The 16,554-nt window shown below is 31.6% G+C and overlaps 1 protein-coding gene across 1 annotated transcript; it reads right to left on the reverse strand.

The window, feature by feature from the left end:
* Positions 1-1,383: 1,383 nt before the first annotated feature.
* Positions 1,384-13,446, reverse strand: LOC145567372 (agamous-like MADS-box protein AGL8 homolog). The gene is made up of 8 exons (XM_081626637.1): positions 13,080-13,446; positions 5,143-5,221; positions 4,990-5,054; positions 4,809-4,908; positions 2,684-2,725; positions 2,556-2,597; positions 2,285-2,394; positions 1,384-1,822 (listed from the first exon to the last, which is right to left on the reverse strand). Exons 1-8 carry the CDS (start codon positions 13,262-13,264, stop codon positions 1,708-1,710), a joined length of 738 nt encoding a protein of 245 aa, XP_081482763.1. The 5' UTR covers positions 13,265-13,446; the 3' UTR covers positions 1,384-1,707.
* Between the last annotated feature and the right edge of the window lie 3,108 nt (positions 13,447-16,554).

The following is a 16,554-nucleotide window of genomic DNA, read 5'->3' on the forward strand; positions in this document are numbered from 1 at the left end:
AGCGCAAGCTCACTGATGGCCCTCTCTGTCACAGATGTTCCCTTGGAGTAGATGAATCCCTGCTTCATTTACTGTGTGACTGTCCTATTGCAAAGAAAATCTGGGCTAGTGTGGGTTGTTCAGCAATCAGTCCTGCTTTCTACAATGGTGATCTATCGCAATGGATGGTGAGAAATCTAGAGGCTGAAGGTACTGTATTTTCTGAAAAATGGCCCACTTGTTTTGCTATTACTTTATGGTGGATATGGAGGTGGCGTAACAAGTTTGTGTTTGGAAAGGGTGAGGAAATTCCGAGTGATACAGGGGCCTTTATTCGAAGCCAAGCTGAAGAAGTTTGGGGTATATTTTCCACCCCTGTCTTGTCTCATTCAAGCAATAACCAAGTGTGCAAGACTCGAAGAGAAGTGCAAGTAAGATGGTTAGCTCCTCCCACAGGCTGGTGGACTCTGAATACAGATGGAGCAGCAAAAGGTTCTCCAGGAATAGCAGGAGGTGGAGGAGTTATTCGAGATGAGCAGGGCAAGTTTATTAGTGGATTTGCAGCCAACTTTGGCATTTGTACTGCTTATAGAGCTGAGCTTCTTGCTCTTGAGTATGGACTGAAGTTAGCTCACCAGAAAGGCATTTCAAGGCTAGCAATACAGATGGATAACAAAGCGTGTGTGGAGGCTATCACCAAGGAAGACCAGCCGCAGGGAGAATGCGTGCACATCATTGTTAATTGTCGTCGTCTTTGTAGTTTGTTTGGTTCTTTTTTTAATATTTGTCATTGTTTTAGGGAAGGGAATAGAGTGGCGGATCAACTCGCCAATTTGGGGGTTGGGCTCCAAGAGAATGTGGTTTATTTCGATGATCCTCCAATCGAAATAAAGAACATTCTCTGGGAGGATATGGTAGGAGTGGCCTTGCCACGTTTGGTTGTGTAATTGTTTTTTATTTTCGGGTTTTTTTCCCTCTTTTGCACCAAAAAAAAAAAAAAAACAATATAAACCACATAAAGTATATGATCGCGTTAGTTCTCCAGTTCTGATACAAGTTGTGTGGGTCACAAGCTAGACTCGCAACTAGTGGAAAGATAATTGAACACGAGTTAAATGAGAATCCATCTAAAATGTAATCATCTGGGTTTTCTGCTGTACAAAATGTCGTATATCAAAGACACATTCGTTCATAAACCAAACTCAAACATCATCCAAACCAATAGCTAGTTAGTTAGTCCCTACATTTTCCTAGTTTTCTTTAGTCAAAACTTTTCCGGATTTCCTGTTATTTTCTTTTCCTTCTACGTCTACAATATAATAAAATAGCCACTAATCTTGTTTTGATGCAAGATGCATAGATGAAGGGGAAAACCAAAAAACAAAAAACAAAAAAACCCGAAAATATACAAAACATATACTCCTAAACAGATGAAAAAAAAATAGCCTAAGCAGATATTATGTACATCAACTGAATACCTTTATTTTATGCTGCATCCATTTCTCCCAAACCCATGGAATTCAGAGATACTCACTGAAGTCTTCCATGGCAGTCTCAGCAAAAACCGAAAATATACAAAACATTACCTAACCATCTTTGTTTTACATTTATACATCAACAACATTTCTAGCCAATACTATTATACAAAGTGCACAGATGCAAGCCATGCAACATTATCTTTACTTGTTTCCCTGATGTCTAAACTCGAAGATAATCATCTGTTTGCTTTTACTGGTCAGGCATGTGGCTGAGCATCCAGGATGGAATAAGGGTAGAGCTGTTGCTTCGCATTGGTGGCTGTGTTGCTTGTTCGTCTTCTATAGCACTTCTGCCTGTCCCTGGTCTGCATTTCAAGCATTGAACACATTCAGTTAATGGATAAAGAAGCAATCATATACCTGCACAACATCATAATAATCGCGGTAGGAGCACACATTAAGGACTTTTGAAACAGATCAAAATTATACTAGGGTTGGTTACCCTAGCTACATTGTAATTGATTAATAGCTCATATAAAGATAATTGTAACTTCATCAAAATTCTTTCCCTAAACTATTGTCAACCAAACATTTTCCATCATATTCCTACACAACGTGTGACACTCCAATACACCATATGATCAAGCTTTTTCTACTAGCACACCATTTTTTTTCCTCTAAATTCGGAATTTGACATGAAAACTACATATAACTGATACAAGTGTGACAAAGTGTGCATTGCTAAATGTCATAATTTGACTCTAAAAGGAAACATTAATAATAGAGAAAATAGCAGAAATTAACACAATAGGTCATTGAGGACTGACCCTATATTCAATGAGGGCAAAGCCTGAGACATGAGCACAGATGAGTTATTGTCATGTTTATGCTGATCCGGTTCAGGCTGCTGAGCCAACGCCTTCTCTCTCTCTTTCACCTATTTTTAGTTCAGTATACATTGTTCATCTTTAGCAACACAACATATCAAAAGAAAGGTTACAAGTACTTAAGATTGAACATTTTTTTTAAGGTATGAAAAAGATACTCCTAATTTGAAGTCCTAAAAATTGAATTGGTTCATGAATCATGAGATAATACCTTCTTGGTTAGCAAGTTGTTGTGATCCTGTAAGGCTTTGTCCTGTTGTATTAAAATGAAGTTATTAGGATACTACAATTTTTTGGAATTTATTTTCGCCATTAGATGCTTTGTCTAGGGCTGCATACCTTCTTCTGAAGCTGAGAAATTGACTCATGCATGAGTTGATTCTGCAAAGATGAACAAATTTGTTAGCTTATTTGCTTATATCTTCTCTAACCAAGCAATTACAATGGAGTACAATAGTTTCTTATGCAAGGAGAAAAAAAAACGTTGAGATAGTCATGGAAATTCTAATTCAATTATACAAACCAATTTACCAGACCTAGACTTGATTAGTATGTATGTAATTAGTAGGGATGACAATCTAGTCCGGATCCGAGAGTGAGGGATAGCTCAAGTGGTTAGAGCTCCCTCCCGGTTCCAGGAAATCTTGGGATTGATTCTCACCCCGCCCCTTGTGACTCTCTGAACACCAAAGAAAACAATCTAGTCCGGATCTGATCCTATTCCGCCCCGATACGAGGTAAAAAAATTCACTCCGAGTCCGAGAAAAAAGTAATCCGAGTTCGACTCCGTTAAAATAATCCGACTCCGAGTCGGAGGAGGGTCGGAGTCGGATCCTACAAAAAATCCGAGAAATAAATCCGACTCCGACAAATGTCCGACTATGATGGATTATCCGACTCTGACTCCGATAGATCATGGATTTTGGTGTGGATCATGGTGGCATTGGGTGTGGGTTGTAGGCCAAATTAGCCCAATTTCTAAAAGTATATTGAATAACGGAAAAAAACTTGGAGTTGGGTCGGATCGGAGTCGGAGTCGGAGTCGGAGGTCGGATATTGAAGTCAGAGTCGGATGTCAGAGTCGGATTTAGGCTCCGACTTCCTGTAGGGTCGGAGTCGGATTTAGCATAATCCGCTCCGAGTCCAACCCGTTGCCATCCCTAGTAATTAGGTTATCACTAGACTATGATCTAAACCAAAAATGTTCCAAACCAGCCCAAAATTAACTCAGTATGATCCATTTTTATTCAAAGAATATGCTCACAATAGATTTGAACATGATTACATGACAATCCAAGACCCAAATAATTGTGACCGCACTAAAATTGAACAAAATGATTCATCATCTGAATATGATGTACTATGTAATTAAATTACTCCGTATTAGACCTAGTCCAAATGACCACTATGCCAACTCTATATATGCTCAACCTTTTTCCATATTTACGTTTGTCAATCTCTATCAGTTGGTTTGTAGAAGTCAGAGTCTCTATATCTAATTGATGATAAAAAAAAAATAGATATGTTGTTTAGAAACTTCTTGAACATGGATTTATCCAACTCTTATTACTCTTGCATAACTACATACAAACTTTGAGGAGAAAAGATACATTTTTTTCAAGAAAAGATTTAGGTTAGGCAGGCATAACAACCCAATACTGTTTTCACCGAGGCAGGTTTTGGGAAGGCCTCAAGGCCTAGATGCAATTAACCTTTTTTCTAACTATTCAGTTTACAAAAGATTGATACACACTAAAATCTTTGGCCAATGCCGGTATGGTTCATCAATTCCCCAGTATAATTTCCAGTGTTGGCATGATGATATTGACCATCACCTCCTACTTGTATGTTTGCATCAGAATATTCTGATTTCATGTTTTCATCTTTTATACTAGCTTAGATAATAAGAATGCTTTAAATCTTCTAATTAATTTAAGGTTTGTGTTTGATCATGTGAGCTGTGATACCACTACTAGATGCTTAACCCTTGGAAAATACAACCCCAAAATATGTAAACTTGATAGCTGATAATCAAACACAAAGTACTAAATTGTACCTAAGCATTTCTAATTAATTTTCCTGCAGTGCATTATGAAGGTAGGAAAAATAAGATAAAATGTGGCTTTCAAAACAATGATGTTCATTCAATTAAGTAGCCTTACTACGGACCAATAAATAAGTTCTACCAAATCTACGATCAAAATTAGTATGTTTTAACCATTAAAGTCAAATGTGACCTATTATTTAAGGTCAAATGTCCCTTAAAATGACCAAAGTATAAAGCGAGTATTGAATTCTCTGCACAAAGCATATCCAAAATAATGATCATAGCCTCACGTGTAAGATACTCCGCATATAACATATAAAATTTGACTATAAATTGATATACCATCAGATTGATAAAAAGAACAAAAGAGGTAACTAAGTTAGCTTTTGAAGATAAGTTAATGCTGCTGTAAAATACCTTCTTTGACCTGATGTGTTTAAGAGCGCTGTCAAGCTGATGCTCTAAATTTTGAAGTTCCTTCAGGTTCAAGGTATCAAGTTCTTCTCCCATATAATGCCTGCAAAGATCAAAAGGCATAAACTTTTCGACGATAGGATGGTTTCTCCATAGAGCAGCATTTGTTCTGATAACTTATTACCTGTGATTTTTCTGCAGAATCTCAAGCCTAGCCTTGAGCTTTGCATGCTCCAGAGTCCAGCTTACCTAAAAGTAGTAAGCATGATTTATCATCTGAAGCCCATTTATATGTGAAATCTCAACTATTATGTTTGGAACAAGGTAACTTCCATACATGGGAGTCAGGATCAGGAGCAGTAAGCTGTCTTTCTGCATATGAATATCTTTCGTAGCGCTCGAGGATCTTCTCCATGCTGCTCTTAGGTGAAACACCAACACAGAACAGGTCAAGAACTAAAAAGAGATATAGTTTGAATACTTGACATCTAAGAACCATTTGAATGATATCAAAATTTATAGTCCAGTTTAGTCATCTGATATATAATCCAAATGCAAGGATTCTGTTTCTACTAGACTACTACTTGTTTAAGATTTCCTGGATAAGATCTCTTATTATTTGGCAATTGGCATTGATCCCTCTAACCCCACCACCCCCAACCATGAAGGAAACACTTTCAAACTAGTATGCTCACGTACACGTCTTTCTTTCTTTTTTTTTTTTTTTTGGCCTAGAGAGAAGTTGTGCACGTGCTATAGACAAGATTCAATCCTAGGTCTTTGGGGCCACCCCACACTTACCAATGTAAAGCTACTTGGCATCTACTGAATTGGCCTATGATAGAACCACATGCCAAATCCTAATTCATATACTTTCTTTAATACTTGCAACACACCTTTTATTACGCTTATCGATGAGGTGATTAAATTAGGTAAACGAATGGATTAAGCTGTGAAATTTACCTAATCTAATATCTTCCTTAACATGCGTGCAAAAGGGGTGTGTTGCAACTAAATAAAAACGGAGGAAGCATGTTTTAAAATAAGGCTTAGCTTTAATATTAAGCCAATACTACATGAAAAAAAAAAAAAAAAAAAAAAAAAAAAAAAAAAAAAAAAAACTAATCATATTTTATAAAATAAAACATGTCATATGAGAGTCTCATAAATATGCCTAGTTATTCTTACATTTAGTAGTTATACTAGGCTAGATCTCGTATCATACACGATAATTTTCAATATTTATCATTAGTTTAATACAATTATTTTACTATAAAAAATATTATTAAATTCCAAAATAGGATGAAAGTTGTAATTACGATTTTTTTAAAATCATTAAAGAAAACAGAGGAAGAAATATATGCAAGACTAATAAAAATAACTATGGATTACATTATAAAGTTATAGAAAACATTATTGTATAAAAGAATAAAATCTTTGTTCCCGTCATAAAATAAATAAATAAATAAATCTTTGTTGAATGTGCAAAAATGAATATACTTGCCAAATAGGAAAGAAATATATATCATTGTTAAGTAAGTATTAAATTAAATACTTTTCTAAAAAGCTTTGGCAAAAAAAAAAAAAAAAAAAAAGCTTTTGGAGGAAATTTTTTTAACTAGGTTATGACAAGTGTCATTTTTAATTTCGCTTTTAGTATAGGTTGATTGATTGATTGATTCGTTTTCCATGTCCACATCTCATCTTGTATCTGAAGTAATATCCACATTAAAGAGTCGCTTAATTTTTTATCACTAAATCTTGCACCAAAATATTCATAGGATTCATCAATCTCCTTGGTCTAATTATTGCTAATTTGTTGTTTAAAAGATTTATTTATTTTTTTTTATTTTTTATTTTTTTATTTTTTTTTTTACAACAGCAACTAAACGAGTTTGAAAGATTTATGTTTTCAAGTAACTTTCGACTCGCTTGCTCTATATATGTATTTTTTTTGAGGCAATGCGCTATATATGTATTTACGGTATGTTATATACTGATATTATGATTATAGGCTTGGATTGCTCATATAGATTTTAAAAAAAAAAAAAAAAAAAAAAAAAACAAGGATTACATGTCAAACTGTCAAAGTGAGGTCTCATTTTAAAGTGTTAGGAAAACTGTCTCCTTGATTGTATTCAGTTGGACTTTTTGTGAAAAACTACCTTATATACATCAAATTTTGTGAAAAAACTACCTTATAAAAAATTTGTGTAAGAAACTACCTTATAAAAACTAAATGTTGTAAGCTACTACCATGTGCTTAATTTAACAATGAAATAGAAGGGTAATTAGGGATTATAAGGGGGCTATGGAGAAATTGGGTGGAAAAAGGAGAAAAAATGATTGAAAATGGATCATGTAACGTCTCTTATTCAATGCAATAATTCGGCAAAATGTAGCTTTTTACTACATAAATTATTTTATATGGTAGTTTCTTACAACATTTATTATTTAAAAGGTAGTTTCTTACAACATGTTTTTAATAAGGTAGTTTTTCACAAAAACTGACTTGTATAAGGTAGTTCTTCACAAAAAGTCCTATTCAGTTTGAAGTAAGGTTATATAAAATGTAGTACTATTAGACTTAGCCCAATAATTACAAAAGCTAATTACACTTAATTACAATATAATTAAGCCCATTTATGTACATCAAATATTCCCTCAAAAAAAATAATGTATATCAAATATTTCTTGATATAGAATTAATTGCCAGTCTTAGCTTCCCGTCATTCATTTTATGGGACTATAGACGCTTATAGAGATAAATGTGAGCTGAGTGAAATTACACTTTGATCATCTATTTTTTGGGTGCAAAAGTGCTAAGGGCAATACAAAGTACAACTAGGGGAGAGGGATTTTAATATGTGACCTATTGTACATAGGTCCTCACTGTTTGTTTCTAGATTAAGACTTCATGGACACTTTGATCATGTTAGATATACATATTAAGCTTTTTTTTTTTTTTTTAAGAAATACTTATTAAGCTAATTAAACTAAATCAAGTTATTGGCCTTGGTGATGCTTAATTTTAAGTGAAATATAAATTTTTAATTAGTATATTAAATTTTTAATTAGTGCTAAGGGCTTGTTTACATATACTGAACTAAGCTAAGCTGAACTGAACTGATTGGAGCTGAGCTGAACTGAACTGATTGGAGCTGAATTGAACTGAACTGATTAAAGCTGAACCGAACTGAGCTGAAAAGAATATTTTATGAGAGAAAGAAATTAAGAATTGAACTGAATTGAACTGAACTGATTGGAGCTGAATTGAACTGAAATTAACTTGAAGAAGTGAACAAGCCCTAAGATATTGCAACTATGTTCTGCTATCAATATTTAAGATCTTCATCACAAAGATCCGGTCTTTCTTTGAAATAATTATAATAATGGCATTAACATTCAATATAGGAAAATTCTAATTGTAGTTTATGAACTCTATTAATTTATAAGATCTAAGATTAAATTGTGACAATTTTGTATTATTAAAGTTAAAATTCTAATTGTAACGTTGTTACTTTTGTATTATTCAATATTAAGCTTAGCTTTCTTTATTATTGGCAGTAGATACGAAGTACATAAGAAAAAAATTGTTAAACATATTTTGTGCTATGTGAAAAGTCATTTATGTTTATTGTTTTTACTTATTGATGACTGAAATCGCTAAATGATGAATATAAAAAGGAAAGTGTTTAATTTAATAAAATTGAGGAAATATATTTTAAACGTGATAAGGATGACTGTAGGGAGCTGAGAAATGATCTTTTTGTACTCCATTTGAGTTGCACTTGAGTCTTGGAATTCAAATTGAGCATGCAGATAGGATTATTTGATCAGTAAAATTTTGAGTTTAAGATCTTGTTACTTCAATTTTTTCTGAGAAATGATCTTTTGTACTCCAATTTTAGCTGTATGTTACTATTGTTTTACATTGAAATCGGATTTACAACTATGGTCTTTCTCTCTCTTTTATTTATTTATTTATTTTTTATTTTTATTTTTTTGACACAATAGAACCATGATTAAGAATTATCATTAAATTTTCACAAAACCAAAAAAAAAAAAAAAAAAAAAGACTTATCATTAAACGACAGTGAAAATGAGATCAGTCTTACTTTAAGGCTTAACAGTTGTACTAGAGATGAAAATGAAATGACCTTGATAATTATATATTTTGATTGGATATAAATTTTTATTTTAACAAGATTATTTCATTAAGCATATTATATATGGAGATTTACATTTTTTTCAGAGTCTTCAATGTGCAACTTTAACTAAATTTTATGATGTTAAAAAAATAATAATAATTTAAGTTGATCATTTTTTTTTTTTTTTTTTGAGAAAATTTAAGTTGATCGTATATTATGAATGTATCAACTTTATTGATTTAAGAAAGAATTGGAAAGTGATTTTAGTACGGAGTACCAATTATCTCGCCTTTTCTATGTCCATCTGAATTTTTTTCACTAACTTTTATCTGTGGTTGACTATGTGAATTTTTTCACTAACTTTTATCTGTGGTTGACTATCATGGGATAACTCGATTAGTGTTATAGAGGGTTACTCAATTAGTGTTTTTTTTTTCCTGACCACAAGTGTTAAATGGGTTACTCTATTATAACTATAGCGAATACTTAGTTAATAATATAGGGGTTATGCTGGGTAGGGTTACTTTGTTATTTGATGGTCACTCAATAAATATAATATATGGTTATTCTGTTACTATAATAGGGGTTACTCTATTAGACTTAGTCCGTGTTTTACAAACAGTCACACGGTTGTGACCAGCCGCACATAAAAAAAAATAAAAAATAAAAAATAAACTCGTAATAAACGAAAGTGTAGGTATTATTGTATTACTCAAATGTTGATTTTTAATGGAGATGGAAGAATCATCTGAACTTAGAAATTGCAAGAATATGAATCAATGGCAAACTTCAAAATTTTTGCTTTATAAACCGTAAAACTTTTTTTTTTTCATTTCTTATTAAATATTAAAGTTTTTTTCTTAAACAAAAATAGCGGCCTCCCTCTTCTCTCTCCTCTTTTTAGGGTTTTAATTTTCTTGGTTGTTTAGACCGGAAATAGTCTAACTTCTTCGGAAATTAGACTATTTCCGACCCTTTTACTTTGATTTAATTTGCTTTTTTGTTATTTGATTTTCTTTGCTTTGTTTTGTTCTCTTCGTTTGTGAGAGTTTATCCCTATTTTTTTTTGGGTTTTTCCCTTTTTTTTGGGATTTTGATTCTCATTTATGGATGAAAATTTTATTTTTAAGGTTTTAATAATAATTGAGAAGGTGATTTGGATTCACATGGGTTTAGGGTTCGTCATCAACTATACAATCAAAATATCAACGTAGATTGCGAAGGTCTCTAATTGAAAAGATGCAAAGACATCGAAAATCACTGCTCGCGTCAAGTTTGAAGCGGTAGAGTGTGAGCTATGCCCGATATGCAAATTAGTTATGATTTTGATTGTAAAAGTTATGTTATTTTCTCTACATCTGTGGTTTACATATGCGAATTTTTAATGATATTATTCTTGTTCTCGTCAAAAAAAATAAAATAAAATATAAAAAAAAAAAGTAAATTGGATGAATGGACAATATGCCAAGATTAAAACTAAATACAATAACTACAATTTTGTTGTAACCATTGAATAGTATTCAATGCACAAACAATTTGCAACAACATTATTTTTAATATCCCAACTAGGATATACATATCCGCAACATTAGGTGTTCGTAGATCTAGATGCACCCAAGGCTAATTTGCTACTTATTGATGGACTTTTTTTTTCTAATTTAAAGCTACTTAAAGGTCCAATGCATAATATACTTAGATTGGTCACCATGCAATGAAAATATTGATCATATTATATATTAAAAAAAAAAAAAAAAAAAAAAAAAAGAAGAGAGATTGCATTTTGTAAGACAAAGATTAGTGTGTGCAAACGCGCATATTGCTAATATATAGCAACATAATTCTAATGAATGAAAAAAAAAAAAAAAAAAAAAAAGAAGTGTATTAGTTATTAAGTTAGGAGAGATCGTTATATACATCCGGATATATCGTACAGTCGTACAGCCATGGGTATTTTATACTCATTTTGATGATTGTTTTTCATTTAATCATCAAATGAAGAGTAAAAATTAACCTTGGAGTTAGTTACTTAGTTGGGTGTACGATACACCCGGGTATATATAACAAATTCTAAGTCAATTAGACTCCACCTCCATCAAGAAATCAATTATAAATGTAATATACACAGATTAAAAATGAATACTATACTTTTGTTTCACATTTTCTCAACCTCCATCACCTATACTTTGAGATGATTATGTAGATTATTTAGCTACCATCTTTAATATTCTACTCTTCGAAATTCTTATTGAGCATAGAGTGAGAGCTTATATATAGCCATATGGGATCCTTGAGTGCAAAGTGCTACCTGGAATGGTATGTAGAGGTTACAGGTCGAGGTAAACGACAAGAGAAGAAAGACATTTTTGACATTCAATAGGAAAACGACCTACCATTATAGTCTTGCTATCCAACCTTGCCTGTGACACTGGTGGAGATAGGTGTGGCTATATATATTTGGCCAGGACCAAAGTGAAGGAGATAAGTGGAGAAAGATCACTAATTTTACATGATTTTCAGGATATTGACATTCTATTGTATAAAAGTTATCAAATTCAAAATATAAGAGTTTCACAATGTAATTTGAGACATAGGAATCCCATTAAAAAAAATGTGTTAGAGGATATATATATATAGATATAGATATATATAGAACTAGGTATTGTAAATTTGATTTTATTTTTATAAAGAAAAACCGTTTTTTAAAACAAAAAGAAAGAAAAACTTATTTAAAAATGCTATACAAGGATTTATAAATGACTAATACTCCGTATTATTTAATTGGAATTTAAAAATAATAGAACACGTAGTACGTGTACAGAATAGGAGATTTTTAAAAAAATGGATACAAGATCTTACGATGTAAATAATAAATAATAAAAAGTAAAAAGTATGAAGTACAATTGTCAAGGAAAAGAATTTTTTTTAAAAAATTGCAACTTTTTTTTGGTAAAACCCAAAAAGTACTTCGTAGTCCGTACAACATGGAAATACCATTTTCTACGTAGTAGTGTTACTGTAAGGATTGTGGAAAAAAAAAAAAAAAAAAAAAGTTATTGTGAGAGTGAATTGTGCATGGGTTTTGCCTTAAAAAGCCAAACTATTAGGATCGACTTAGATAGAACGTAGTATATATATCATGAACTTTTTTGTATAGAAGATGTGTAAATGTGTTATTGATTTGTAAATTGTATTCAAAACTGCAAATTTAAACCTTTTTCTTAAAATAGCTAAAAAAAAAAAAAAAAAAAAAAAACCATTGATTTTGTTGAATTTGTACTAATTTATATGGCTTGACCCATTCATTTAAAAACGTTTTTTTATGTATGTATCATATTGTCACTTGTATCTTTCATTTGTGAAAAATAAAATTTAAAATTCATTTCAATGTACTTTGTATAGTTTCATAGTATTCCATATGTACGAAAACGCATTAATATAGTCAAATTGTATATTGAAATCAGTTGAAAAAAACAGTGAAAAAAAATTGGGGTCAAAAACAAAATTAAAGCAAATCAGATTACTGGTAGTGGTACTTAGTCCATTTGTTCTTGTAGCTCTAACATCGAAGAAAACCATTTTGATCAAGAAGAAGGTACAAAGGTAATGATGTCCATTGTGCTTAACAGTACAGTGAATGAAAGGACTTATATATATATATATATATATATATATATATATATATATATATATATATATACGGAGTATGGATTAGTTTTTTCAATAAAAATAATATGAGTAATACTCCGTACAATACAATTTGAGGTTCAAACTTCGAAACGTTGAAATTGTTAAAATGAAATTAATTTAACCTATATTCTCTAAGTAGGTGCCTAAAAATGGAAGAATTTAGGTTTAAACAGAAGAAACCACCTGATCTACATAGAATTTACTAAACTAATCCATACTGTTCATGATCCCTACATAATCACCTCTATACTTAGTTTATATTCATAATTTAAAAAAACACCAATTGAATTGCACCCCAAAAATTCAATACTTATAAAAAACAATTATGTCATCAAATTTAAGTTTTTTTTTTTAAAAAAAAAATTTAAAAATAAAAAAAATTTAAAAATAAAATTCTGAGCTTCAATAAATATATACAAGTAGGTAAATTACATACCAGGCATCAGAAGCGTACTCGAATAGCTTGCCTTTAGTAGAGAAGATGATAAGAGCGACATCGGCATCGCAGAGTATGGAGATCTCATGTGCCTTCTTCAGCAACCCAATCCGACGCTTGGAGAACGTGACTTGTCGATTGATCTTGTTCTCGATCCTCTTGAGCTGAACCCTACCCCTCCCCATTTCCGAGGGTTTCTTATTTTCTCTCTCCTTCCGTACAACGATCTCTCTTTCTCCCTCACTCAATCACTTACTAATAATAATAAGTACGGAATGCGGAAGGAGAGAGAAAATAAGGAATGATACAGTGAGGAAGAAAGAGAGAGGATAATATACTAAAAAATTAGTTATATAACAAGTATGATTTTGTAGTAATGTTAGAGCCTTAGAGGAGAGATAAATCTGCAGGGAGTACATGAGGCAGGAAGGTAGACACGGGAGTAATGAAAGAGAGAGTTGAGATTTGGATGATAAAAAAGAGAGGTTTTCAAAAGTGGTTTTATAAAACCAGACTGGTTTCGTCAAATGCGTTGTCGACTTTTGATTGGATAGGACGGTTTTGATATTTGGATTTTTTTGTGTTTTTATTACTTTAAATGAAAATAATAAGGTGGGGGTCCCTTTATAATATGGGGTTCTAAAAAAGTAAAAAGGATAATAAAAAAACAAAAAGAAAATGTAACCAAGTATTAACTACAAAGTACGGAGTATTAAGGATTTTTGGAGGGTTGGGAATTTTGGTTTGTCCCTTGATTTTTGTACCCCACCAGAATGAATCTAAGGCAGGCGGTAAAAAAGGGCAAAAAAACTTGGAATAGTTGAAGGTCACACGTGTCGATTCATGAGTATCCTGACTAATCAGTAGTTTTTTTTTTTTTTTTTTTTTTTTTTTAAACCTTGAGGCTAGAGTTGATCACGGGGTCGGTTCAAGTTGAAATCAGGTCATTTTGAGGGCCAAATTAGGCTGATTGGTCGGGTTCGATGAGACTTTTAGATTAGGGTTGATATGTATTTTTTTTTTTTTGTTGAGTGGGAAAAGCTATGTTAGCTCCTTTAATTGGAGATACCTAAAGTATTCTTTTGAATGATAAGGGAGAGGGAAGACGCGAAATTATTAAAAGACCAAAGTAGAGTTTTTGTGCTAGTGCCCCTTTTTTGTCATGTAGTCCGTCGTCATATTCATCTCCCTGCAACCATGGTGAACAGAGTGACACATATGATGTTGTTCATCTCCCATGGGATTTGCCATATCTCTTAACGACATTTAAGACTTTTAGATTATCGCCTTTTATAATCAGACTAGGTTAAACCCCCGTACAATAGATGCACAACTATTCAATAATTTTACTGACAAGAAAATTATACAAATGGAGTTTTTAAGGACTCAACAAATGTATAATCTTGATACAATCCTTTTTTAATAGTAAAAATAATTTTTTTTAAAAGCAAGTATTATTGGAGGGAAATTTTTTATTATGTTGCGACTAAGTGTCTCTTTTAGTTTTGCCTTTAATAATTAACTAGCCTTTTGGCCTGTTCAATGCATGGGTTGTTACTTGGGTTAATTATTTTCATATATAAGTATGCTTTTCAAAGGTTGAAACTTTTGATATTATATACGAAGTAATTATTTCATTGCTAAAACTTAAAAGAAAAAGAGTCAAAGTAGAACTGTGAAAGAAGATGAAGGAATTCGGTTAAGTATATATACATAAAGATTGTGCTATATGAAATGACATATTAGTTTAAGTTATATTTTAAGTCTAGGAGATGAAAAAGCAATTTTTATTATAATTCATATGTATATGTAATGTATGCTAACTATAGTGGAAATGAAACACTTCATTTTCTTCCTTAAATTTGCAAGTTATAGAATGTATAAAGAATTAAACAAAAATATTAAGGGAGATGACATGTGGTACATGGGGTAATGAGTGACTTGTGATGACACGTATCATGTGAAAAATATGTGGTTTATGTTTTTAAATACTAAGTATAGAAGTATAGATATAGATATGTCTAAGAAGTACAATTACGAATGTCTAAGAAGTTAACTCCTTTTAAGCCTTCTCTTAGGCCCATTGCTTCCGCTAGGAGAATTGAAGTGTGAAAGTGTCTGGGTGGTTGAAATGTCTTTTTGAATCGAGCTAACTCATCAAAGAAAAAGAGAACTGAGTAGTTTTTAATCTTTATATTCCCTTTATAGATAACACTGGGTTGAGCTAGTCCGGCTCGCTACAAGCATAGGGCATACCAGCCTAGTATGGTGGCACTTGAGTTTGGTAGTGCTAAGGGAGTGTCTTAAAAATTTCGACACGACATATAGCTCATAAATTAAGTATGAGATGGACTTAGAATGAAGCATAACCCACAACCATCTTTACTATCTCACTCCCATTTTGATGTGTCTACTTATCTTTTCATTTGTCTTAAATTATATGTTCTCTTTCTATATTTTTTCAAGGACTTATTATTTTCTTATCACTCCTTTAATTTGTTAGAATAGTTTTAATTTGCACTCTTTTTATTTTTCGTCCTTCTAGAATTAGGTTGAATGACTTATAATTGTAAAATACCATTTTGACAAATTTTCTAACTACCGATAGCCAGGGCCTCTCTCTTCTATCACATCTACATTTTTTTTATGATATTTCATTAATACTCTATTATGTCATATTAGATATACGACTTATTTATTATATTGGTATTATTTAGCACATTTGCGACACATTGGTAATATATAAAACTTATTGTTGACGGCATATTGTTTTTTTTTTTATTATTATTATTATTATTTTTTGACACAAACAACGTATTGGTATAAAGGTTATTAATTGACAATATATATTATTATCTTGGTATTAAAAAAAAAAATAATGAGTCGCAACAATATGCCAACATGTAACCCTTTCTTGCCAGAGTAAGGGCGTATCATATACATGATTATTATCAATTTTGGCACTTTTTTCTTTTCATTTCCTTGTTTTAAATATTCACTAGTTTTTGAGCATGGATGATGCCCAGAGTTACTCCTTATTACATGTATTACAGTTTTTATGTTTGTTTTTTAAGATACATATATATTAAGCCATGTATTACAATGATAATTTGGCTATTAAAGACACATATTAAAACTTAGTTCAATGGTTGACTTCCTACTAATTAACCTTGAGATTAAGAGCATGTTACTAATTTTTTTTAATTGATGTGTAATAATATGGAGTACTATATAGCCAATAAAGAAAGTAGGGAGAGTGCCACGTGACATGTTGACTTGATTCGAAACGCTTTATAAAGCGCCACGTGATATGTGGACTTGATTCGAAACGCCTTTTAATATATACTACAATTTTTTTTATATATTCATTAATCTTTGATTACACAATTCAGGATTACTTTGAGCTTTCATTTTTTGCAATAAAAAATATTATACAAATAAATTTGATCGCATTTATTTAAATTTACAACATACA

This window comes from Chenopodium album, chromosome 11 (assembly GCF_948465745.1).
Source record: "Chenopodium album chromosome 11, dcCheAlbu1.1, whole genome shotgun sequence".
NCBI classification, from domain to species: Eukaryota; Viridiplantae; Streptophyta; class Magnoliopsida; order Caryophyllales; family Amaranthaceae; genus Chenopodium; species Chenopodium album.